The 25,981-nt window shown below is 32.8% G+C and overlaps 1 protein-coding gene across 7 annotated transcripts in view; it reads left to right on the top strand.

Annotated features, from left to right (window-relative positions):
• Positions 1-594: 594 nt before the first annotated feature.
• LOC107434870 (eIF-2-alpha kinase GCN2) overlaps positions 595-25,981 on the top strand; it is a 28,244-nt gene continuing 2,857 nt past the window's right edge. Inside the window, exons 1-27 of one of the 7 annotated variants that reach the window (XM_060815619.1) lie at positions 598-777; positions 872-928; positions 1,043-1,203; positions 2,510-2,578; positions 2,659-2,718; positions 2,812-2,917; positions 4,186-4,290; positions 5,747-6,157; positions 7,747-7,866; positions 7,969-8,055; positions 8,140-8,226; positions 8,326-8,431; positions 11,401-11,518; positions 12,645-12,699; positions 13,151-13,320; positions 14,362-14,543; positions 16,318-16,466; positions 16,609-16,858; positions 18,265-18,547; positions 18,703-18,796; positions 19,862-19,942; positions 20,105-20,161; positions 20,483-20,614; positions 20,698-20,781; positions 22,746-22,854; positions 22,929-23,065; positions 25,395-25,502. In XM_060815619.1, coding sequence (XP_060671602.1) covers positions 1,070-1,203; positions 2,510-2,578; positions 2,659-2,718; positions 2,812-2,917; positions 4,186-4,290; positions 5,747-6,157; positions 7,747-7,866; positions 7,969-8,055; positions 8,140-8,226; positions 8,326-8,431; positions 11,401-11,518; positions 12,645-12,699; positions 13,151-13,320; positions 14,362-14,543; positions 16,318-16,466; positions 16,609-16,858; positions 18,265-18,547; positions 18,703-18,796; positions 19,862-19,942; positions 20,105-20,161; positions 20,483-20,614; positions 20,698-20,781; positions 22,746-22,854; positions 22,929-23,065; positions 25,395-25,502 — 3,294 coding nt within the window. In that variant the 5' untranslated portion in view covers positions 598-777; positions 872-928; positions 1,043-1,069. Of the gene's footprint in view, positions 1,204-2,509; positions 2,579-2,658; positions 2,719-2,811; positions 2,918-4,185; positions 4,291-5,746; positions 6,158-7,746; positions 7,867-7,968; positions 8,056-8,139; positions 8,227-8,325; positions 8,432-11,400; positions 11,519-12,644; positions 12,700-13,150; positions 13,321-14,361; positions 14,544-16,317; positions 16,467-16,608; positions 16,859-18,264; positions 18,548-18,702; positions 18,797-19,861; positions 19,943-20,104; positions 20,162-20,482; positions 20,615-20,697; positions 20,782-21,101; positions 22,251-22,745; positions 22,855-22,928; positions 23,066-25,394; positions 25,503-25,981 lie in introns of those variants that run through there. The other 6 variants (XM_060815618.1, XM_060815620.1, XR_009638270.1 and 3 more) reach the window with 6 other exon arrangements.

The raw sequence follows: 25,981 nt of genomic DNA on the forward strand, positions 1-25,981 counted from the left end.
GAAATGATTTACAAATTGGTACTTTTATTTTGTTTTTAGTCTTGTATCTATTTTCTTAAAAATTTATAGTTAGGTGACAATTACAAGTGAGACAATTTTTAATTAATTAATTATTTTTTTCTTTTTGTGTTAGACTTACCATATTAGTTTTTATAATGAAAGTAGGAAATTGCTTATCAAAATATGCTTCCTTTTATAAAATAATTTGAAATGATCTTCAATTTATCTTGTTTTTATTTTGTTTTGTTCTATGCGTGCTCTTTTTTTTTTTTTTTTAAACTATAACTTGGGGAAGAGGGATTGATATTTTTATTTTGTTTTGTTTTAGTTATAGTTTTGTATGTGATGACAATTATTAAATTACTATACTATGGCGGTCTATCACTAGTAATGAATCTAATGACCAATCAAATTTACATAAAACCTCAAAAGAAAAAAAAAAAGGGAAAAAAAGAAGAAATTAATAAAGCAAAAACATAAGTCAACGGTTTAATCTAATCAATGTAAAATCTTATTATTATTATTATTACTATTACCAAAAAAAATTTATTATTATTATTATTGGCTTGTTTAACTTGTAACTTCTACATGGCAGAGTCCCTGCTGTTAAATATTCTCATCGGACGCGGATACAGCGTAGAGAATCCAACCCTACTAACAAACACTGCGTTTCGAAACGAATTTCGGCGGCCATCCAATTACGGTGCCATATATATTCCTTGTCAGCTGCCCAATAAAAGTTTTCCAAAACCCTTCCAATTTTCAAACTCTCGCAAGGTTTATCAGAATCTTTTTTTTTTTTTTTTTTAATTCTCATTTTCCCAGGAAAAAAACTTTGTGATTTCTATCTCGAAATCTGTTGGAAAATCAGGGATGAAGTTGCTACTCCTCCTTGGATCATGAATTTTTGTGGGTGACAATGTGAATTGGGTTGGTGGAATTTTGAAGAAATTGTGGAGGAAATTTTTTTTTTTTTTTTTTTTGCAAAATTTTAAGTTTTTCTTGTTTTTGGTGTTTGGTTTTTAATCTTGCGGGGGTTGAAGAAAGAGTGAAATTTAGGTGATTGAAAATGGGGCATAGTTCAAAGAAGAAGCGTGGAGGAGGGAGTGGGAGAAGGGCCAAAGGAAGGACGCCATTGAAAGATCATGCAGCTCATGATGGTGTGGATGATAATGAGCTTCTTTCTGAAGAGATCACTGCTTTGTAAGTGAATCTTACATCTTAAAAGTGATTTTGTTTTTGAAGGCTTTTGTTGGACGTTTCTAATTGTTAAGAAATTAGTGTGCAGCTCACAATGAGCCCGAAAAGAAATTTCATCCAAAAACTGTAGTAATACTGATTGTAGGCAAATTTTGGTGGGAAAATGAAACGGGAAAAAAATTCTTCTTTAACAAGCAGTTTAGGCTGAAAAAGTTGTTGGAAGATTTGGATGAAATATTGGAAACAAGCACAAGTGGATTATATATAATGGCCCAATAATTCAACATTTTGGATTACATTCGAGGTGATGAACTGTCTTGCTGTGAATTTCTGGCTAAGGAATTCTGGTTGATGCAACACCAGAAAAAGAAAAAGAAAAAGGAAAAAGAAGGAGAATAAGAAGTAGAAGAACTAGAGGCAGGATCATCGTACAAGTCTCTAATTAGATCAAATATAAGTGAGCAAGCCAAAACCATTAAAAAAGCAACTAAATTGTTGTAGTATGAGGAAACTAGAGTTAACATAAAAACCATAATATTATAGGAATAAACAAAAAGAACCACTGAATTTTTATTTTTATTTTTTTATTTTAAAATCCAAACCATTGGTTTATAAGCTTATGGCTGAGTTACATCCATATTTGTGCCGGTTTCATAGTATCAAATGTTTTTGTCTCTGTTCTTCATTTACTGGTTAACGAATTAAGTTTCAAACTTCTCTCTTGATGTTGTTATTGGGATTTTTTTTTTTTTTTTAATAGTTATTGGGACACCTCTCCTCCCAGTTTTGCACCCTTTATTTGTTTGTATACGTCGTTCAGGAAATGATTCATGCAACTAATTACTGTCAAAAGTAGATTATGAACAATGGAGACTCCTATATTTGTCTGGCATTACTGCTATAATCTGGAATATATTTTTACCTAATCCCACATTTAAGCACATGTCCATTGAAAATGTGTTATGAATGAACACTGGGTTGAACTCCTAGACAGCCTTATTTAGTAGATAGAGTTATCAAGTTTTAAAATTGAACTTGATGGTTTTTGTCTGCAGCCCCCTCTGCTCTGTTTCTAAAGAAAATACATTATTGGCTATTTATAAGTTAAATCCTTTAAAATTATATTTTAAATCTTCCATGGTTGGATGTGGTGAAATGTGTTTATGCTACTTGCTTGGCTTAAGTGAAATGTGTTTATGCTACTTGCTTGGCTTACACTTTTGTCACTTACACGCATTTTGTAATAAGCATTGGTTTGGAAGAGTTTAATATCATTGTATTTCGACCTTCTTTTGCTCTGATGGTTCAGGTGTGCAATATTTCAAGAAGACTGTAAAGTTGTTTCTGGGTCGGCCCCTCAAATTATGATTAAGATAAGGTTGGTGTTATTTTCTAGTGAAATCGTTCCCATCCATCACTACACTCTACTTCATTGAACTGTTCATGAAATTTGAGCAGGCCTTACTCAAAAGATATGGGTTTTGAGGATCTGGATGTTACTGCCCTACTTGTGGTTCGGTTAGTGGACTTAGGCTGAATACTAATTTGTAATTTATATCTATATATTTTAATGTTACTTGTTATTATTAGTTCTTTTCTCTTCTCTATCAGGTGCTTACCAGGGTATCCTTACAAGTGCCCAAAGTTGCAGATTACTCCTGAGAAAGGTTTATCAGAAAATGATGCAGATAAGCTTTTATCTCTTCTTCATGATCAGGTTATAGTTCACTCCTTGATTGTGATCTTACAAAACATAGGAATGGAAAGTAATGATTGATTAGTATGTTTTCTACCTAACACGGTTTTCTCAAAACCCTATTTTGTGGGGGAAAAACCTGAAAATATAGAAAAGAAAGATAAAGGAGAAGGCAGGATGTGAGTAGGAAAGAAACCTTGTATATCACTGTAAGGGCAAAAAGGCTGATAACATTAATCATATATCTAAATGCTGACTTGGAAAATGAGTGATTGCAAAACTGAAAGGTGAAAGCAATTGATTTGGGATTCTGTGGAAGGGTTGGAGTGGGGAGAACCAAATTGTCTGTGAAACTCAAATCTCTACTTTGTATGCCAAACATCAATTTACACTCCAAAAGTAACTGATTTGTAGATTTTCTAGTCATCTTGCAAAGATGGTACCAATGAGGAAGTAAAACATAGTTTGGCCTTTTCCATTGAAGCATGCCAGTAGCGTTGAGTTTCACATGAGGTTTGACCAAACCAAAATCTTTTCTTAATTTTAAACAGGAAAGGAATGTAAGGTAGAATCTCAATAAATGAGGAGAGTTCCTTCACCTCTCTATTTTCGAGATTTTGTTTAAAAAAAAAAAAAAATGTAAATGAGGAGAGTTCCTTCACCTCTCTATTATCAAGATTTTGTAAAAAAAAAAAAAAAAAAAAAAAAAAAAAAAAAACTTACTTTCAAATGAATTGACCAACCTTTAGAAGAAAACCGAAGGTCATGAACAAACAACCCTGTGCATTAGAAAAATTAATGTAGTTTGGGAAAATGATCCGTGAAAGGAGTCATTCTACTGAGAGTCTTGATAAAATCTTATTTGCTCTCCATTCCTAAAACTAAAATGGTAAAAGTAAAAATCAAGAAAGCCTTGGGTAATAGATTTTCCTAGGACTTTTAACACTTTTTTACCCACTAATAATCCCCCTCCATTCCCATTTGATTCTTAATTACTTATAATAGCTTTTTATTGCGGCTTGTCCAGAGCGGTAGTTGTACAACACTTCCACTATGCTAAAGCATTACGAAATGGAGACAAGTCTTTTTATATATTTTCTTTTTATGCACCCAAAATTTTAGAATTTGACGAAAAATTTATCCAAAAGTCCATTTTCCATGAAACAAAACCAAAATTAGATGAGCAATGTTTTACATTTTACACATGCTTGCAATCTGCCAGTTAGTATTGCTTCGAACATTTTATTTTGTATGGAGTTTCTTTTGTTTAGATTTTTGTTCTCTTTCAGGCAAATTCTAATGCTCGAGAAGGACGGGTAATGATATTCAATTTAGTGGAGGCTGCTCAGGAGTTCCTTTCTGAAATTGTGCCGGTGGGTCACTCACAAACATCTGTAAGTTCCCTTAAATCACAAGTTTTGTCTACTTTTTAATTGTCATCTTAATTGTTCAAGTTGTTTGGATACAATATTTTTGTTACTCAAATTTTGTCACCAAGCTATTTAGTTCCTGATCAAGTTTGGTTTCACAACAATTTGACAGTTTTCTTTTTAGTGGATAAGAAACATAAAATAAAATGAAAGAACAGTTACAAAGTATTCAAACCAGGTCTGGTCATTGAAAACCTTACCAATAAAAGAAATGTATTATATTTTTTATGAACTAACAAAAACAATTCTTCTAGGTAATTGTCCACTTGAATCATTCCATATATAGGACTGCTTCCTTGATAACAGTGTTTTCTCTATGTACATTAACAGAATTGCATCTTTATACTATCTCCTGAGAACAGATATTGAAAGATCTGTTAAATGAAAGGCTTATCATAGCTTTGTTTTGATGAGTCTGTTAACACTTTAACAGATGATGGACTTCTTTCTTGTTTCTTTCAGTTCTACATCTTGGAAGGATGTATTTTTGTACCAATATTTTTATTTTTCTTGACCGTGTTTTACGATTTCCTAAACTCTTATATGTAAAATTTTTCCTCAATAAAATTAAGGTTTTTATCAAAGCCCTTATATGTGCTTCTTATTTTGTGTTTTGATGGTGCATATAGTTTAATATTTTATGAGTTTGTAGAAGTTTATTAGCGTTATTAAGGAATGTTTTAGTGTTTTAAAAGTAACGTGTAAAGCAAAACAAAATGTTGTTCAAGTTCTGTGCTTTTAATGGTTTTCACGAGGTTAGTAAGCGAATAGGTTTTTTTTTTCTGTGAAAGCATATGTAGAAGCACATGTGGTGCGAAAATCGGACTTGTGTAAAAGGAACAAATGACAACAGATTACCTAATACTTTTACTCTGCTTCTCTTGTTTTCTACCGCACAAAAGCCTTGCTATGTTAAAACTATTTCTTGCATTGCTGGAGTGTTTGAGCTATCTTAAAAGAAAAAAAAAAAAAGAAAAAAAAGAAAAAGAAAATAAAAACTAATAATGTTAGGAAAGGTTGACTACCTTTAGGGGCTTTTGAACCTACAACTTTTATGATTGCACAAGGCTCAAAACGCTTAGTAAAGTGGCAGAATGAATATTCTCATAGTTCATCTTTTTACAATATGCATTTGCTTTTTCCTATATTGTTACCATTCTTTTATCATGAAAGGCATAAACCTTATTGTATAAAAGTATAGTTGTCATGTATGAATTATATACGCAAACACACAAAAATTTTATTAAAATTGTACATGATACATGACAACACATGCTATAAAAGAATGTGGAAGAAAAATTCACATGTTTTTATTATGAAACTTTGTTAGTTGTAATCTTTGAAATTTCATGTTTATCTTGATTGAATCTGATTATTTTTTGGTCAATGTTTTTCTTATTATATTCCTTTCTCCTGGAAGGTCTCATGTTCGAGTACAGATAGCATTAGTCAATTGTTTCTTCAGGACGTTGCAATTTCAAATAGCATAAGGGGACCTTTTGTATACGGTTTCATCGACCTTTTCAGTGGCTCAGGAGAGTCCTGGAATTGGGGCTTTGGAATAGATGGGAATAGTGGAACGAACACTTTAGTACCACCCCATACAGTGGATGACTCAAAATTGAGAAATGAAGTTAAGGAAAAGAATCTTGAGAAGCATGTGAGACCTACATTGTTACAAGATACAAAGCAAGCTTCATTACTTTCCCCTACTGCCAAATTACATCCCCTTGAAGAAGAAAGTGAAGAAAGCAATAAAAGCTTATCTTCTAGTGATGCAAGTGAATCTTTGCAGGAGAAGTTGTTAGGAAATGGTGACAAAGGTGAAAAGGTAAGCGATGCTGGACCTTGTCTCGCTTAATTTACGATTTATGTTTTGACAGAAAAGTTAATGTAATCTATATTTAAATATTGTGGAAGAGGGATGATAAATCCTCTAATACAGTGAAGGAAACTGAAATAATTCTGCTAAATTATATCCTTTCACCTTGATGGGTAGTAGTATTCCTCAAGTAGATGCCCATAGAGAGGCTTAAAACTAATTTTGTCTCATATATACCACACATATTTATTCTTGTGTTCAAAAAGTGTCCCATTACCTTCCATCCTTATTTCCACATAAGGTCATTATTGCTTAAAAAAGACAGTTTGGGAGCTAAATTGAGACAAGAGCCAACATAGATGAGATTTAATCTTATGTTTAAAGAGTGTCTCCTTCCTTTCCTTCGTCTATTTATTTTCATATTTTGACCCTTAGAAGAGCTGAGCTTGATTTTGTAGATATGGATAAATTTTATCATGGCATCTTTGGATAAATAACTAAATCATTGACATGCCATTTTCTTGTTTAGACAATTCTATCGTCTCCCTGTTATTCTGGTTATATAAACGTGTTTCAATCTATAAAATTGCATTAATGTGGAAAGTACTTAATGCTAGTGCATAAATTTGCACTGGATCTGACTACCATAAACCTTTCTTACTATTCTCACAATAAAATCTGCTATGTTCTTCGTGCCTGTCTAGAAATGACATTCAGACTCTTGAAAAAGAAAAAAAAAGAAAAAAAAGAAGGAAAGAAATAGAATGTTTGGAAAAACTGTTTAACAGAAAAGTAAGACTCGGTCTCCTAGATAAACATGTGCTTTTCCTACTATCCAATCTGCTCACTTTTGCTACCATTGGATCCCAAAAACCAAATCATTTTGCCCTTAATGGGAATGCTGAGATGTTTCTTTGGCTATTCTTCCACTGAATATCCTACATTAGAAGCTATGGGATCAACGCACTCTTTGACATGTTAATCTTTGAACCAGAACTTAAACGACAAACTATTGCTTGGAACTTTAATTTCCATAAAAAATTTGAATGATAGAGAATTGTGTACTTTGATAGAGAAGAACCCAAAGCCGAAGCACTTCTATCAGGAATTGTGGGTTTAAGAATTACCCGCATCAAGTACACTGGGTAATTCTTAAACCTACAATTCCTGATAGAATTGCTTCAGCTTTGGATTTTTCTCTATTCTTGTAGATCATTGTTGATCTTTTTTTTGATAATCGTTACATTTTGCATTTGAATCTTCTCTTCTCTTGATATTTATTTTTATGTGTTTGAATCTTTTTATTGATAATCGTTAGATAAGTTTTGTTTGTTCTCTCCTTTTGATATTTATTTTTTATGTTTTTACTAATAATTTTTAAATTTCTTACTAAAGATAATAGCGAGCCAATGAAAAAGAAAGGACAAAAAAATGATATCTGTTTTTTAACAGTTTGGGGAATGGAAACTGAACTACCTTTAGGCTCTTTGCAAAACCAACTTTCATTTTTTGAACCAATTTTAAAGAAAACAAAAGAAAATTTGAAAATTTGAAGTTGAAAAAGCAGTAAAAAAAAAATTGTTTATATGCTTTCATAGGGTTTTCCTATCGAGGAGGAAACTACCGATGATGCTGAGTTTGAAGGTTCCGAGTCACTGTCCTTTACTTACTTAGCCGATAATCAAGTATCTAAAACTACAGAAAAGGATTTGATTATGGTATATCTTCAACTCCCCCTGCTCTTCCCCTCTCTGTCTTTCCTTTAATCTTTTCTTCACATGGAGTATGTAATTTATGTATCCTAGATGTTGGTTTGTTAGGTTCATCTGTTGCGCCTTGCTTGCACTTCTAAAGGACCATTAACTGATGCATTGCAACAAGTAACCACAGAACTGTATAATCTAGGGGTATGTAGGTTATCTTGACCAATTTAGTTAACAAAAGTAGTCTTCTTCTGTCCATATCCTAATTTTTGCTGATATTATTTTCAGATCTTATCAGAATGGGCACGAGATTTAGCTTCAAAACCATCTCCTCTCTTTAACAAAACATTTGATCATGCTTTCAAGCAACATATGGTGGCTTCGCTTTACTTAATATTCCCTAGAATCTAAAATCTGGTTTCTAACTTTTGATTTGCATTTCTCATACCTGTTTGTTTTGCTAAATTAATCTAGGTTTCATCAAAAATATCTCAATTTTGGACACCTGCTTCTGAAGGGGCGAATACCTCTCTCCCAAGCTCTCGATATCTCAATGACTTTGAGGAGCTACAGTCCCTTGGTAAAGAAAAGTTTATATATTTTCATTTCATATAGAGCCAATCTTTCCCATATTCTCTTTTGCTTTTATAAACATGTACTTATGCATACTTGCTCATATATTCAAGAAGCTGATGGATAACTGTAGGTAGTTACATGCTTTTCTGTGCTTGTGGTGCCGTTGGTTTCCTTTACTAAATTTTGGAAGTTGAAGGGTAAACAATTTTTTTAATTAATTAGACGTGTGAAATTTAGTCATGTAGTAACATTGAAGCAAAGTTCTTGCTGTGGTTATCAGATACAACCTAGGATCACTTGAAAAGCATTCATTTTATGATTTCTTGCTCACCATGTCACTTGTAATTTCTTTTTGTTTTTTTGTTTGTCTGCTTTCTTCATTTTAATAGCTTGCTTCATTGAATTTTTTTATTTAGATTTCCTTGTAGATTTGTAACCTGAGGATTTTTTTTAGTCCAAAGAAATAAAATCCAAAGGGTAGCGAGCTGTAGAGTATAGTTACTACTGATATGCATTGTGAAGACTGCCAAAATGAAGCTATTTTAGGAGTTGCATAGTGGTCCTCTTTATTAAGTTACCATAAATTGCAAAAGTTGTTAGGAAATAGACCCAATTATGCGTATCATATCAATAGAACTAAATTATGTTTAATATTCGGCTAAGGTATTGGCCAGTCCAATAACAAAACAAAATTTGGGTCTTATGCATGTTGCACAATAAATTAGTTGAAATTAGGTTTCGCAGGATTTAATCATAAAATGAGTTAGGTAATTAGTCTTTGGTACTAGGTTAAGTTACCGTAAATTCCAAAAGCCTGTCATTAGAATTTGGACCCACCCAGCTATGCATGTTAAATCAATACACAAATATAGTATTTTACATTTCTTGTTTTGGAATAATTGACATTGCTGATGAACACTTAAGCCACACCGGTTCAGGATTTTCTTCATGTTTCTATGGAAATATTGAAAGTTCTTTCCATCTTAACGGACCTTATATTATTGACTGTTTTATGACAAGATATTCAATAGTAATAGAAATCCTTGAAATAGAAAAGCACCACTATCTCAACTTAATGTTAAAATGTGGGATTGAAACACAGCTCTTTTGCCAATGCGCCCATAGTGAAACTGCAAAACTTAAAGATGATTACATTGAAAAATCAATATCTTGATGTTTCCCTCGAAAACTCATTTTATTATATTGCAACCAAATGGTTCAGAACCATTATGTAGAAAGCTGGAGTTTGTGAAAGCTGTTGATATGTGTTTACTTGATATGCATAATTGGGCCAACTTCCAGTCAGCTTATCTTTTTGGATTAGTGGTAACTTAACAAAAGCAAAGGAAGATAAAGCAAAATTAGAGAAGTTCCTTTCATCTTCATTGAAGCATGAAGAAGGTGTCTCTTCAAATGATTTAGGAGATGAACCCATACTTGACATCAACTTAATTCTAGCCAAACATACCCAAAGAAGAAAACACCTAATTCCAGCCCAGATAAATGATGAATCTTGGAATCATATCTTTCAAACAGCCTCCCAGTTACTTCCAATCAAATAACCCAAAAAGGAGTCATCAGTGCTCCCTTGTAAAAATTATTTTCCTTTTCATCCTTATCAAACCCTGAACTAACCTAGTATTAGAAAAGAATTAGACTAAGGAACATGCAGAAAAGCCAGCTTCTTGCGTCAAATGAATCCTAAGTTGACTGCCAGATCACTGTGGAAAAACAGATGGTCGGTAGAATCTCCTCACTTCCTGCACATAACACGTCAAAAGTGGGACAAAAACGCTTGTGGTTTTCTTCTTTGTATCAAGTTGCAAGTGTTGATTCTGTCAAGTGCAGAGTACCGGAAAAAATCAGTGAAGGAATTGTGTTCAACTGTAGGTCTTGATTTGTCAGTAACTTTTATATCAGATTTTAACTATAATAGAAGTTTAGGGTTCTGGTTGCATATGCTGTGAATTTCTCCTGTGTTACCACAACAGCGTTATCTTATTTTAACTATGGTTAAAAGTTTGGGTTCTGCTAGTGTTGTTGTTGTTTTTTTTTTTTATTTTTCAAATGCTAGCCTAGCTACAAATGTTTTTGCAATACTTTGAAGCTAAAAGTAATGATCAGGTATATGAAAGTAAACAAGTTCCATGGAGAAGAGAATGGAAAGGGTGAGCCTAAGTATGACACCTGTGATTTAAGTTTTCACACCCAAGAGGAAGATGCGAGACACATAAATGATAGTTCTGAAATCTCACTATCTATTATCTCCACATAAATAGCAATGCATAGTGTCTGCTTTGTTTTCAGATATTGTTCTTGGAAAACATATCTTTTGGAAAGGAATCACAAACAATTTAATGTTTGGATTAGAACATCATTTTTAAAATTTTTTTTCAATGACACTCTTAAGAGAATGAAACAAAGGAAAACTTGTTTGGTTAAAGAATTGAAAAGAGGAGTGACAAAAACTCTTTGGTTGCATGTTTAAATACTTGTTTTCACTATTAAAACTTGATCAATTTGATATAGGCCATTTTTTTTCTCTGTGTTATGGCTTGAATTGATAAGGGTCAATTTAATTTGCGTTAAACTTTACATTATACATAATACATAATCTTTACATTCAATTTACTTTAGTATGAGTATCATTCAACATAATTAGAATTTTTATGCTATTTGCAAATTCCTATTTTCAGTTTCTTCACTTATAATTTGTAAAAATGGCTCATTAAATTCATGATAGTTACATAGTTTTGGCCCTATAATTGTCTGTACAATACAATAGTCCATCTAGTTAACCTACATTCTGACATTTATCACATATGAATTTGGAAACCTTCTTGCCGAAAGAAATTTCTATAGTTTTCCACGTTTCTTGATTTTCTACTTGCATATTTATTTGTTTATCTATTATTATTGTTATATATATAAATATAAATATATATATATATATATATATGTATTTTGGTACAGGTCATGGTGGTTTTGGCCATGTTGTGCTGTGCAAGAATAAATTAGATGGAAGGCAATACGCAGTGAAGAAAATTCGACTGAAGGACAAAAGTCTGCCTGTTAATGACCGAATATTAAGGTACTCATTTGTTAATATAATTTATTCCTGAAAACTATAATGTTTCTCAGAAGCCGTCTAGCTCACAAACTCATTCTTCTTTTAGGTATAATACTTCAATTTATTCTGTTATAGTTGAGTTAATGTTATTGTTATGAATATCATATGTCTCCTTCCATTTTTGCTGTTAAAACACATTAAGTGCTTTTAGTTTATATGGAATTTAACCATGGATTGGAAAATGGCTCTTCATTCCTCCTCTCATTATTTTAGTTTCCCTCTCATTCTTTAACCATGCAATGTAGTTGATGAGCTGATGAAGTTGAAGTGACATGCTTCGTCCCCTTAGCATCTAAGCTTGTCCTAATGGGTGTGTTGTGCAGTGAGTAGGTTCAATGACCTGACCAAATGTGGGTTCTCACTTAGTGTAGTTGAGGATCCATGGACCTAATTCTCTGTAAATGCAACATATATACTCCATAGATGTAATTGCTCTTTCAATACATTAGTAAGCTTGGTGGCGTAAGCTCTTGTGTATGTTTCTTGATGAACGAAAGTCTTTTTCCCCCTTATAAAATGTACGTGCATATATAAGTTTAGCCATTCGTTCTTTGCCTAGCAAAGATCTATCAAACAAATTAACACTGTGTTATTTTTCATTTTCAGTGCTGATCTATGTACATGAGTTAGGTAATATTCTCATGATGAAATGTTGAATTGGTTACATGAATTTGTATGATGTGAAATTCTAAATTTTGTTAAGTATTGGAAGTTCATTGATCTTGAGGATCTGTTTAACCTTGTTGCAGATGTTGCATTTGCTTAGACATTTTCATCTTTATTTATTTTAATCTTGGCGATATTCTAAAAACTTTGTGCCATTTTGGTTGTGTGATTTTGTTGATACTGTGAATGTAAATGCTGTTGGGTCAACTTTCCTTTTTGACATTATATATAAATGCTTGCTTGGCCACTATTTAGCTGTCTTCACTTTTTGTGTGCCACATTGAACAAGGAGTTTCTATTTTGCCAGACGGCTACCTAAATGTGGAATTTAATGTTTGATCCTAGGTTCTAGAATAACTATATTTTTTGTTCTCTGGATACCCTTTTGAGATATGTTGATAAAATTTTGCGAGGTACTTAGGGAAGTAGCTACGCTTTCACGCTTGCAGCACCAACATGTTGTACGTTACTATCAGGTACAAGTTTTTCCCGGTTTGGTTTTTTATATACTACTGCTATAGATGCCAAAATGTTCACCAAATTTATTTACAAAATGCTACATGTTAAGACATTATCGGCTGGCATATTTATATAACCTAAATTTGGAAAAGTGAATCTTTAATTGGATAAGTGAATCAAAAAAATAAACCAGTTAAATGTTGCCACATCATTTGGTAAAAATTTTGGTAACTCTAGCATTATTGGTTGTATATATATTACTATTTCCTACGTTAGATACTTTTGAAAATTTTCATAAACTGGTTTTCTTTGTGATATTTTGCAATACTTCGATACGTCCTTTTGTTTTCTTTACCATAATGGCATAAACTATGTATTTATATCATTACAGAAATTTGATTTAAAGAAATTCCTAATGCATGTAATTTTTGTTCTTCATGAGGGTTGTAATAATGTAAGAACTTCCAGGCATGGTTTGAAACAGGAATTGCTGATTCTTATGGTGATGTCACTTGGGGTTCAAGGACTGCAGCAAGCTCCACTTTCAGCTTAATGGGGACAAGCTCAGCTGATGCCTTTGGGCAAGAGAATAAGCTTGATCCAACGTATCTTTATATTCAAATGGAATACTGCCCAAGGTAAAGCCTATTTTCAGATTAAACTTCACATTCTTTTCAAATATTTAACAATGTATGGTCACAGCTTGATTATTCCCCTCTTCCATTTGATGTTAGTGTTCTCCCACCTTAAGCTGGCGTTATAGTCAGCAACTAAAATTCATTTTTGTTGGTTTCTTATTCCTTATAACATTTTAGGTTTTCTATGATTGTGCTAATTTTAGAAGAAAGATATCTTTTATTCTGTAAAAATAAGGTAAATTTCAAAATAACCACCTCTAGTTTTCACTTTTTGCAGATATGTATTTTATTTTATTTTTTACAATTCAGCCCCCTCACATTTCATTTCACTCTTGAAAATATAATCACACAATAACTAGAGGATGATAAATCCTATATAGAAGAAGACCAAAAACTTAACAAACTAATTATATGACATTAGAGAGATGAGAATTAAAATATTACTTATTTCAGATTCAGAGTAACCGCACAAATTATGACATTTTGTGGAGATGATCAACACATAACCTTTCGAACAAAATGCTGAAAGGATTGATCACCACTGCATCATCCATAATCTGATAGAAATAGAAGATAAGTTGAAATTATTCAAGAAGTACATCAACCACATATAGGGATGCCAAGTCTTATAAATAAAAAGGTCATGTATGTGGTGGACTATTTATAGTAAAATTCAGGACACTGTTTGGATCTATTGCATGTATGAATAGTCCAGATAAAATCTTGACAAAATTGTAAAGGTCTAAACTCATAAAAGGTATCTTCTTAAAATTCTTGAGTGATTCTGATCAGAAAAGCGAAAAGGACGACAAATGATCCTAAGCTTTCTTTAGTTCTTTGTAAGCCTTTGCATGCTATGAGAGGTATAAAGTTTCTAATTTATTGAAAATTGGTTTAGCTTGACCCCCTCCCTCTCCTATTTGTTCAAAGACATAAGAGGTTTTCTTCAAATTAAATTGATTTTACTTAAAGCAGTTTTCCATGAAGCTGTTTTAGCATGTTATGGTTTTACTAATTCTGATTTTTTTATTTACTTTAAAGGACTCTACGCCAGGTTTTTGATTCATATCATTTTGACAAAGAATTAGCATGGCATTTTTTTCGTCAAATTGTTGAAGGCTTGGTACACATACATGGACAAGGAATCATACATCGTGACTTAACCCCGAATAACATATTCTTTGATGCTCGCAATGATATTAAGATTGGGGATTTTGGTCTTGGTAAGATCGATATTATTTGATTTTTTTCTTTTTATATATTTTGATGGCAAACAAAACTTCTTATTTATAAGAGAAACCATTCACTATATAAATACAAGATTATAAGTCCTTCGAAGTCCTTACTGCTGTTCCATGATTTGACACCATCCTCTATGCTGTTGCCTTTTTAACATAGGCTATCCTAATCTGCTTTCTCATTACCATAAAAATGAAAATAAACCTCACAATTCTTATCTCTCATGGATGCTTGATTGGTCGCTGTGTACATTGCCATTCAGTTGCAGAAATGTCCATATGTTCTTTGATAAGCAAGCTAATTCTTTGAATGGAGATGGTACACACATAATATATGACTTTCCATGGCACCAAAAATGTAATCAGAACTTTATATGATGCTATAGCAATCGATATATGAATTTTTTATTAATAGAGTGCTCTATTCCTTTTCATCCATATAGTCTAAAAAGGAGTCATCATAGCGCATTTCTCTAATACTTCACCCCTTTTCTACTTCTACAACCCTTCTTTTTTTTTTTTTTTTGGCTATGTAAATACTTTACATCAACGGGGAAAAAAAAAAAAAAAATGTACAATGGCAATAGATGGTGTGAAAAAGAAATGGTTGGAGAGAGTGAGAGAAAGTAAATACGAGCTTAAGTCAAATACCTAGATCTCTGATTTTTTTAACAAAGAATTCTTCAAGAGTCCTTGGAAATTTAATTTCTGTGTTATCTTTCTTTGTTGAGTCTTTACCAAGTTTTTAAGGTGGAAAGAGGTGACAGGATTATATTTTTGAGGATTCTTTATAGTTCAATGTACAATAATCTTTTGGATTTCCTTGATTGTATTGTTTAACAAGGTTGAAGAATGCTATTATGTGTTTTTACTCTTTTAATGTTTTCAGAATTTTTTTCTCATAATCCCAAATAATCGATAAGTGATTATGATCTTGGAGCTCCTATTTTTTTCGTGCAAATCTTTTTTGAATTCTTGATTGATAGTCCTTCCTACCCTGTGTTTGAGCCTCTAGTATTCTTTAGAAAGTTAAGTCACCTTTTAGGCTTTAGGTTTTTGCTTGGTTATTAATTGGGAAACTTAATATATTTGATTTGTTGCAAGGAAGAAGATTACATGTGTATGTCCTCTTTATATGTTGGAAAGCCTGTGAATCTGTTGATCACTTTTACATTTTGGTGTGGTTGCTTTTTTTCAGTTTAGACTGCTGACAGCAGCTGGATTATGCTGGGTATGTCCTACAGAATTCCTTAGTAGTTTGATGTTTTATGAGTTTTGGTGGTTAAAAAGAAAGGGAAGAATGTGGTTTTGGATACATTTTGTGTTGTTTAGTTGGAATAAAGTTAAGTATGTCTGGGGACAAGTTTTATGATGCTAGTTACATATTGGATCTAGTTAAGTTCGTAACTTCTTTTTAGGCATTGGTAGGATACATGTAAACTGATGCAATGTTAGTTTCTTTTCTTTTTCTTTTCTTTGTCTTTACTTTTGATTTTGATCTCTTGAGGACTCTTCATTCTCCTCAAACCATGTACCATATATTTGTTTACTGATAAAGTTTTGACTTTTGTACAGGAAAAATGGTAGAGTCTCAAAACTATTTATATTCTGCATCATGCAGTTATTTGACAAATTCTATTCTTGCTGCCATTTTATTAATGCAACCATTTTACAGATGCATTTTTTATTTTTTTCCCCTTGATAAGAAAAACAAATGAAAATTACATACTTGATTCATGTTATATTTGTTTTGTTTCAGCCAAGTTCTTAAAGTTGGAGCAGTTCGATCAGGATCCAAGTTTTCCTGCCGATACAACTGGACTTTCTGCTGATAGAACTGGTCAAGTTGGTACTTACTTCTACACTGCACCTGAAATTGAGCAAGGATGGCCCAAAATTGATGAAAAGGTGCGTACTTGTTTTCATTTGATTTTTGTTCTTATTTTCTTTTTCTCCAGGCTGTATGAATCTACTGCTTTCTCCAGATAGAAAGGCATATAATATTTTGTTCAAAATATTGGATAAACATTGTTGTCGTTTTGGATGGCAGGCTGATATGTACAGCTTAGGAATTGTGTTTTTTGAGCTTTGGCACCCATTTGGGACTGCAATGGAAAGACACATTGTCCTATCTGATTTGAAACAGAAAGGAGAATTTCCATCTTCTTGGATTGCTGAATTTCCAGAACAGACATCGTTGTTGCGGCGCTTATTGTCCGCAAGTCCTTCTGATCGTCCTTCTGCCACAGAACTCCTACAGCATGCATTTCCTCCAAGAATGGAATCTGAATTGCTGGACAGTAAGTAATTCACTTCAGGGAAAAGAATAATTGCCTTATCATATGAAAGAGAAAAATGTCATGATTGCAATAGCTGGTTTTATTAATATATTTAGAAATTCTGGATCAATTATATTATCTCTTTCTCTTGCTTATTTTCTGTGGATTTGCTTCAGCATTACATAATTGGATTACATTGTAGATAATGCATGTTGCAACAGTATTATGTCTTCTCGGTTCCCAAAGTTTTATGGGGTTAAATTTGAATTAGTTCAGGGCCTGAGAGATCAAGCATGGTTTTGCACTTAGGAACTGGTATCCTTCCCTAGCTATAAATAGCATAATGATTATAATTGAAGGATGAAGTTACCATATCATTTTTTAGGAAGGAATTCGTGACTTGTAATGGAAATGATGGGATAATCTTGAAGTGCTGGAATTCGACAAGAACAATCAATAAAATTTTGATGCTGAAGCCAAAATGAACTTAACATCAACCCATATGTAGTTTTCGCCTGGTTATCATATGATTTGTTTCTTAGTATGTCTGACTTGAAAAAGATCTATGTCAATCATATCTGTAGTTCCATTTAATCCAAAGTGTCTTCAAAGACAGGTTTTAGGAAGAAAATATTCAGGTAACTGGGGCTTCATATTTTAAACTGGAGTCATATATTTTTATGTCTGCTTTGTTCTGTCTTCTAGATTTAGATATTATTGTATTCATCTGTACTAAGAGAAGAATCTTTCCTGTCCCAGAATGCTGCTTATTAGACTACAATCTGAGGCATTGGTCTGGTTCTTAATTTCCACCTAAGAAATTTAGAGAGATGAAATGCAACTAAAATGTCTATCTTTTTCCATGTTCCTTTTCACATTTATATGCACTGAGGTGATTGATAGCATCCTTAATATCAAACTAGAAGCTACTGGGCTATGAAGAATTGATTGGCATATTTTATTGGTCCTTGAATGTGTACATATGTTTGATTGCCATGACAGTTTTGGTAGCTCAAACGAGCATACATTATAATTTCCTAATGTGTGAGGTTTTGGAGAGGATAACATATGAATTGACATATGTTAAGTTACCATCATGGCATCTGTCCATTTGATTTTGTGTTTGAATATCTTAACCTTGATTCTGATGTTCTGTGAGTTACACTAGCACTTGTTAAGGCTGCTATGTGTCTAGTTATTTCATGTGCCTTCATGTAAGGGGTGTTAAAATGCGTTGTGTTGGCTTGATATATATAGATGGATTCATTTCTTGATAGTTTAAGCGTTTGGGATTGACACTGACTTATCAACATATTTATTTATTATTATTATTTTTATTTTTTCCAGAAGCATATATAAAATTAAGTACTATGTTTGATTAATGTCATTGGTGAGCTTGACTAAGTGCTTTTCCCTGATATTATCAGATATTCTCCGTACAATGCAGACTTCAGAGGACTCTAGTATATACACTAAAGTTGTGAATGCTATTTTTGACGAAGAGATATTAAGCGTAAAAGACCAGCATCATCATGCTGGTGGGTTGAGCTTAGCTGGTGGTGATACATCTGCAATCCAGTATGCTGATTTAGATACTGAGATTCGTGATTATGTCGTTGAGATCACAAGGGATATTTTCAGAAAGCATTGTGCAAAGCATTTGGAAGTAATACCCATGCGTTTATTGGATGACTGCCCACAGTTCAATAGGTTCATGACCTATTCAAATTCCTTGTAGTTGATTTTACTTCAATTCTTTTGTGATACATCGTCTTTAATATGATAAATGCTACCTATGGCTGAACCTTTTTATTTATTTATTTATTTATTTATTTTCTCTTTTTCTTTTTCTTCTACCCCTGAAGGAACACTGTCAAACTTTTAAACCATGGAGGGGATATGCTTGAACTTTGCCATGAGCTACGCTTGCCTTTTGTTAATTGGGTGGTCTCTACTCAGGTAAAACATATGACAAATTTCTGCAGTTTTATGCGTTTTCCTCCCATTCATTAACATTAAACAAAATTCATTTTTATGACATTTTGGTAATTTGATTTGACCTCTGAATTTGATATAATATCTTATTCTATTTCCCATTATATCTAATGTTGCAAGTGGAAAAAAAAAAAAAAAAAAAAAAGGAAACTAGGTTGGTTGACTTGGAAGCCTGTGGAGTTATGTATCATGTGAACAGTGTGTTTAGGAGGAAGAGATACAAGCCCACTTTCCTCATCTTCTAATGCACAATATTCAGCTGTTAAATCTTAAATAGACAATTTCAATAAAACATTGATGCAGAACGTTAGAGAAACTAATTTCTTACTGGATTACAAAGCCCTGTTCAGATAACTAACTAAAATGTAATGGGGACTGAATGAAAGATGAAGAAAAGGCTCTTAAGACTTGTAGAATTCTTGGAATTCTTAACACTCAGTTAATAAAGTAATAAATCTATGATATTTTGTTAAATTTAGGTCTCTCTGTATGAATCCTGTTTGTATTGTGTAATGATATTTTTGTAATAGAAAACTCTTTTGTGTAAAAAAGATCTGCCTATGCACATACAAACACCTAGGACACTGAAGTAATCAAATTAAAACTTATATGAACCTAAACTCATCATGACATAACTTTTGGAATCATAAAAGACAATAAGCATACTGTCTTGTGAGGTTGAACATGTCCACATTATAAAATCCAAATTGTGAAATATGGTAAGTACAAAAATTATAATAAATAACCTTTTCCTCATGACTTATATAATTAAAATTTTATTAAAAACTACAATGTGATGCTATATTTGGTGCTTAGTTGTATTTAATAACCATTGCTATTAAATAATTGCTATTTATATTTTTGTTGAAATTAATGTTTCTTTTGCTTGATTGCCAAAGATAACTTGGTCACATATGTACTTTTCATATTAAAGTTTGTTTCATTCAAGTGGTACAAAAAATCGTCTTATAAATTCTTTTGTTCAAGCAGAATAACTTTACCACATTTTTTTTGTTTTTTATGTATTAGAAATTCTCATTCAAACGATACGAAATATCTTGTGTTTATAGAAGAGCAATTGGACATTCACCACCAAATCGCTACCTTCAGGTGCAAGTTGTAACAGTGCTTGTTATAGCTCTATTTCCCTCTCTTTCTATTTTACTTGAATCATATGAAACTCCTGTACATGAAATAATTGGTGCTCATGGACTTAATGCTTATGTTTTCTGTACGTTGAGGTTCTCACCATTCAGCATTTTTGCCAAACAGGGTGATTTTGACATTATTGGAGGCACAGTGACGTTGACAGAGGCAGAGGTCATCAAGGTTGATGCATTGGTTTATTTATTCTGCTGTGTCTCTTGAAATCTGAATGATCTACATACAGCCAGTTGCATATTTGCTAGGGCCATGTCATTGTGTTGTATGAGACCAAGTGAAAAATTTATGCACATCTGTTTGATTAGCTGAATTGGAGCAACTGAACATGGAATTTGATACTAAAGTTATCATTTGAATGTGTCTGTGATGTGAGACATAGGGCATGGAGGTGTAAACTTGTTCGGAGTAAAAAATTTAATAGTTAATACATGTTGAAATTATTTACTTATATTCCATGTTTAATTTCTTATATTTGTATATTCGCAGGTAACATTGGACATTATAACTCATTTTTTCCACTCAGATTCCTGTGATATTCATCTAAATCATGGGGACCTACTGGATGCAATATGGTCTTGGATAGGAGTCAAGGCTGAACATAGACATAAAGTAGCAGAGGTATATCATTTTATATACTTGGTAAGATTCCTATGAATAATAAGTGATGTATGACCTAGTACATGCTTGATTTTTCTATGTAGCTTCTTTCCATGATGGGTTCTCTGCGTCCTCAATCCTCTGAACGGAAATCAAAATGGGCAGTAATAAGGCGTCAACTTTTGCAGGTGAGCAAAATACTTTCTACGTATACTAGCCTGCTGAAAAATCATTATAGCGTTTTGTGCTAACATTGACAATTTAGATGCGCATGAACTTGTGATGCTGATGGTTTTGTTGTATGCTTGGCATTTTAAAACAAATAGCAGTTGTAACTACCACTGAATTTTTTCTGTAATTTTCTTGTAATTCCAAATGTATTCCAGCTTGTGTGTTTTCATAAGTATTGACCAAGATTGGTGATATATTGTTTATATCTAGCTAAGCATCAAGACTGAATTGTAATGCAATTCTTTTTCTTGTCTGCACCATGTCATGCTGTTGATAGGCAGAGTTAGTACCAAACTTTTGGATGCAATCTTGGATACCCCTATCAATAACAAATGTTGTCAAAGATAAGAATTAAATATACACCTGTGAGATAAATTTCCATGGGCTTCAAAAAGAACATCTGGCCACCATATTAAAACCAGAGCCATTCACAAGCACCCCATGGTTACTCTTGACAACTTTATATCACGAGAAATCTGTTTCTAAAGGAATTTGCCACAACAATTTACCTAGCAATGGTATGATCAAAAGATTTTTCTATTCATAAACCTCCAATACTTAGGAGTATATTTTTTCCAATGATTTTCTGCATGCTGCTGCTGCAGCAAGGGCCTCTACCTTGTTTCAGCAAACCCAAGGTGGCGTTTTGTTCTGCGGGCATCTCTTCTGCTGTTTAGGGCCATTTAGCAGCCCTTCTTTGGCTGCTATGGAGTAAGAGTTTGCTGCAATACTGACTGGAATTGCCACAAGCATCTGGTTTACACCTCCATCAGCTGTGCCACTTGTTGAAATTGATGTTTCACAGCATATATGCTGTGGAGGCTGGCAGCTGGACTGTGGAAAATATCTTTGCTCGGTTACCACAGTAGAGATAGAAACAGAGTACCCAGGAACCAGCTCTATTTATAATATTAAAAAAATGTATCTGATTACATTACACCCACAAACACACACATATAATAATCCTTATAAGGTTTCAAAGGCCCTAGAATTCCTTGTTTTTGAGCGGACTTTTGAGACTTGAAATGGTGATATAACGTAGTGGGAACATATCTTTAGGAATTTTGTATATTTTTTCCATCTGCAATCATATAGGTTGTACTTCATAGAAACAGTTTGTCCTTGAGCCAATGAATCTTTATTTTTTTATTTTTATTTTTTTTTCTGTCTCTTTATAAGATGTAACTATGTGTCCTTGTATAAACTGAAAGTAAAAATCAAAGTTCAGCAGCTTCTTGAATATGTTGTCCAAAGGCTGATTACTTCTCATAATCCTCCTGATGCATGCATTCACATGTGGCACATCTAGTTTCTGTGCTTCATTTTTAGGAGCATAAAATATTATTGGTTTAGAAGAGCGGTAGGAAGAAGGAGAAGATATAATACAACGAGAGAGGAGAGAAGAAGATTGGGAAGGAGGAGAGGGAGGGGAGAGAGGGGGGGGAACTAGAAGAGGGTCAAGTGGCTTCTCACTCAGACTTCAGATGAGATTACTCTAAAAGCTTATTTAATCTAGCATTCGTTTTATTATTATTTAAAAAAAAAAAAAAAAACTAATCCTGAAAATAGCATTCGTGAAATGCAGAAACCAAATAATGAAAACCTAATGCAAATAAGAAACAATGTCAAAATCATTAAACAATCTTATAACAAATCTAAACAATAAGATATCTGTAATTATAACTAAAATTTTGATCTCGATCAATTGTTCATGTAATCTATACAAATGCTGTTTTTTGTTTTTTTGTTTCTTGTCTACTAGTTACATGGCAATTTGTTCTATGCAGTTAATAGGTTAGCATAACAAGGTTACCTTAGATGAACTTGTGTATTTTTAATATGTGAAGATTATTCATATTCAAAGTATAATGCTAGTAGTAAGGTGTTCTGATCTATTCTTTCTTATTTTTGCTATTTCCAGGAACTTAATTTGCCAGAAGCCATTGTAAATAGGTTACAAACTGTTGCTTTAAGGTTCTGTGGTGCTGCAGATCAGGCACTTCCTAGATTGAGGGGAGCATTGCCAGCTGGTATAATTATCTTTATTAATTAATCTGTGCATGTTATACATGGTATGAGGATCATTCAATACAATGTAATGCAGATAAATCTGCACGCAAGGCACTTGATGAATTGTCAGACCTCTTCAGCTACTTGCGGGTTTGGAGGATCGAAAGACATGTTTATATAGATGCACTAATGACACCAACTGAGGGTTATCACAGAGATCTGTTCTTTCAGGTATTTTGCTTAAGTTTTTTCTTTATTTGATATTATTCATATACCCATAGAGATGCTTTAGTACCACTCTGTGGAAAGTCCAGAAAAGTTTTTGTAGTATTTATCTTTTGGGGCAAGAAAGCTAATCCAGTATGGTTGTGAATGTGAAATTCCTTTATTGAAAATGATTGTAGATCCTAGCCTCTATATTATCTTGGAGTTTGCCTAAGCGAAGTGTATACGGATTCTATGAGAAAGAACCAAGGTTGGGAATATTGGAATATTGATATGTACCTGTTCGTAGTTCTTGTTGAGAATTTATTTCTTTTCTTCTTTACTTTTTTTTTGTTTGTGGATAAGAAGCAACTATTTCTTTACAACATAACAATTTAGGCTTTTAGGACGGAGCCAATGCATGGGAACTTCTTCAATCTTTAGAAGCATTTTTTGGGCCTAGTTACTTTCTTTTCTCCAATATTCTTGTTAAAGCCAAGAGGCAGTTTCATCTAAGTGTGCATTCTTCACATTGAATTGCTAATGACCAATCATTTTTGCCACTGGTGCAAGGTCTTTTGTTATTCTATTCCATAGGTTTAAGTATAATCCTAGCAACCAGTCTAGCTTTAAACCTCTATGAAGACATATTGACATTATGATTCGCACTTTACCATTTATGTCCCTTATATTTCTTCCCTTCAGGAAAGTCAACCATTTCGCATGCACTATTATGCCCTCAATTCTCCATTCATGGCTATTTTCCAGTTTATATCTTTGAGTGCATCTTGGGCGGCAGTTTTAGGAATTTCTATTGAACATAGTTGAGTGACAAAGGCGGTAAAGGAATGTGATAAACGTTAATAGTTGAGTGACAAAGGCGGTAAAGGAATGTGATAAACGTTAAGCAGACACAAGTTTAGGATGTTGAGTACGTGTCCTTTTCTGTTCCTACTAGCAATGGGAAGAAACATTAAAGATCTGGAACATTATCAAATTTTGAAAGATTACGAAAGAGAATAATATTATCTTCTTCTGGTTCCAGTGACTGATCTTATGTTCAGTCAATGGTGGATTGTTTCCTCCTTGATCACTTATTAGGTAGAGGTAAGAAATCTTTTCTAGAATCAGTTGGAAGCTTTAGTTCAGGTTCTTGAGAATAGCAAATGATAGGAAGCTTTTTAAACTAATCAACTGGGATAAAGCATGGCTATTATTTTTTACTGTCCTTGAATAGGAGGAATTCAAAAAGTAAGGTTGCTTTTCATGGAATTTATGATTTTCCTTGCACCCTTATTGAGATGGGAAATAACTGAATGGAAATGTGTCTAAGGACTTTAGGATCTAATTTGGTGTGGATCTAAATTTTGAATAGAATCTAATTTGGTGTGGATCTAAATTTTGAATAGTATTGGAGAGACAATATTCCCGTCTTTTGTGCATATTGGTGACTGAATAGAATACAAGTGCAAATATATAAACAACCTAAATTATACAGAAGGAAATTAAATCAAACTTAACAATTTGCATAATTGAATCTTTATTGGCAGCAATAACAATATTTAGTTAGTAAACAAGGAACTTTCACATATATTTTCCTGCAAAGTTAATATATAACTGATAGTTTTGGAATTTGAATAATAACTGTTTTCATGGATATAAACTAATATTAGAGATTGTATTATAATAGACAAATTGAGTAAATAACTTTTCAAAAAATAAAGAGTAACTGCCCTTACATAAATCAAAATCATATGAATATCAATTTAATCCACTATCTAAAAGATTTCTGGATACACTTCCTACACCTGAGTGTGTGTTAAAAAGTGTGGTGGTTTCATATACATGGCTCGGCTCTCTTCCTAAAAGTTGTAACAGTTTATTTAATGATGAAATATAGAGTTTAAGAATTGTGGAATATATTATAATGTACAGTTGTCTTCTTCGAGAGAAAAAGAAAAAATAGAACGCCAAGTTGTCAATGAAGCAACAAAATCCATGCTTATTTTTCTTAGTGTACTCCTCCTTAGTGCAAATGTGAATCTGTGCATGCATGAGAGTAAATTGTTGAAAAAATATTTTCTTTCTAATATATGCTATATATATATATTGATAAATTTGGGAAAGTGAATTTTAACACCAATCCTTGAATCCAGGACCTGAGGGTTATCTTCAGTGGTCATTGCCACTGAGCTCTCCCATGGGGACCTAATATCTGCTATATCAGCATTGTATTTCATTCTTAAAACTGAATTATATAAAACAACAAGTTTGTTTACATTGTTTACTCATTGATGAAGACAGTATATTAAATTTTGCTTCAAAACATATAACCAAGTTTCAATTTCTTGCTCAGGTATACTTAATAAAGGAACACAGTTCTGGGTCACTTGTCGAAGGTGCATTGCTTGCCGTTGGCGGTTGCTATGACTATTTGCTTCATCAATTGTGGGCTCAGGAATATGTAAGTTATAAGTATTATCTTATGTATCTTTTTGAAATAAAAAGAGAAAGAACGACATCGGTGTTGAAATATCTTTCATTACAACCTCTCTAATATAGTGGCAGTTCACCTCATTATGGTTGACTCATTCATGGAAAATTACTTGCTATATTATTATTGCAGCTTGTTTATCGTAACACATGATCATAGGTTATCACTGCCCATTCCAATCATTAGCTTTTTTATCCTCATAGGTTCACATGTTGTATGAACAATGAACAGTACCCTGCTTTTGCACACTATATTTTGTTTCTTACTCATATGGGCGACATTTTCTCCGCACAAAAAGTAACATATCAACTTTTTGATCTTCTTGCAGTTATTATCTGAGTAAGCTTATTATGTCAAGACCTTGTTCTTTTGTTATATATGACATTGCCTCCCAGTGTACCAGCTTAGGATTTTCCATAAAATGATTATAGCTCCAACAGAAAAAGTAA

This window comes from Ziziphus jujuba, chromosome 3 (genome assembly GCF_031755915.1).
Source record: "Ziziphus jujuba cultivar Dongzao chromosome 3, ASM3175591v1".
Taxonomy (NCBI): domain Eukaryota; kingdom Viridiplantae; phylum Streptophyta; class Magnoliopsida; order Rosales; family Rhamnaceae; genus Ziziphus; species Ziziphus jujuba.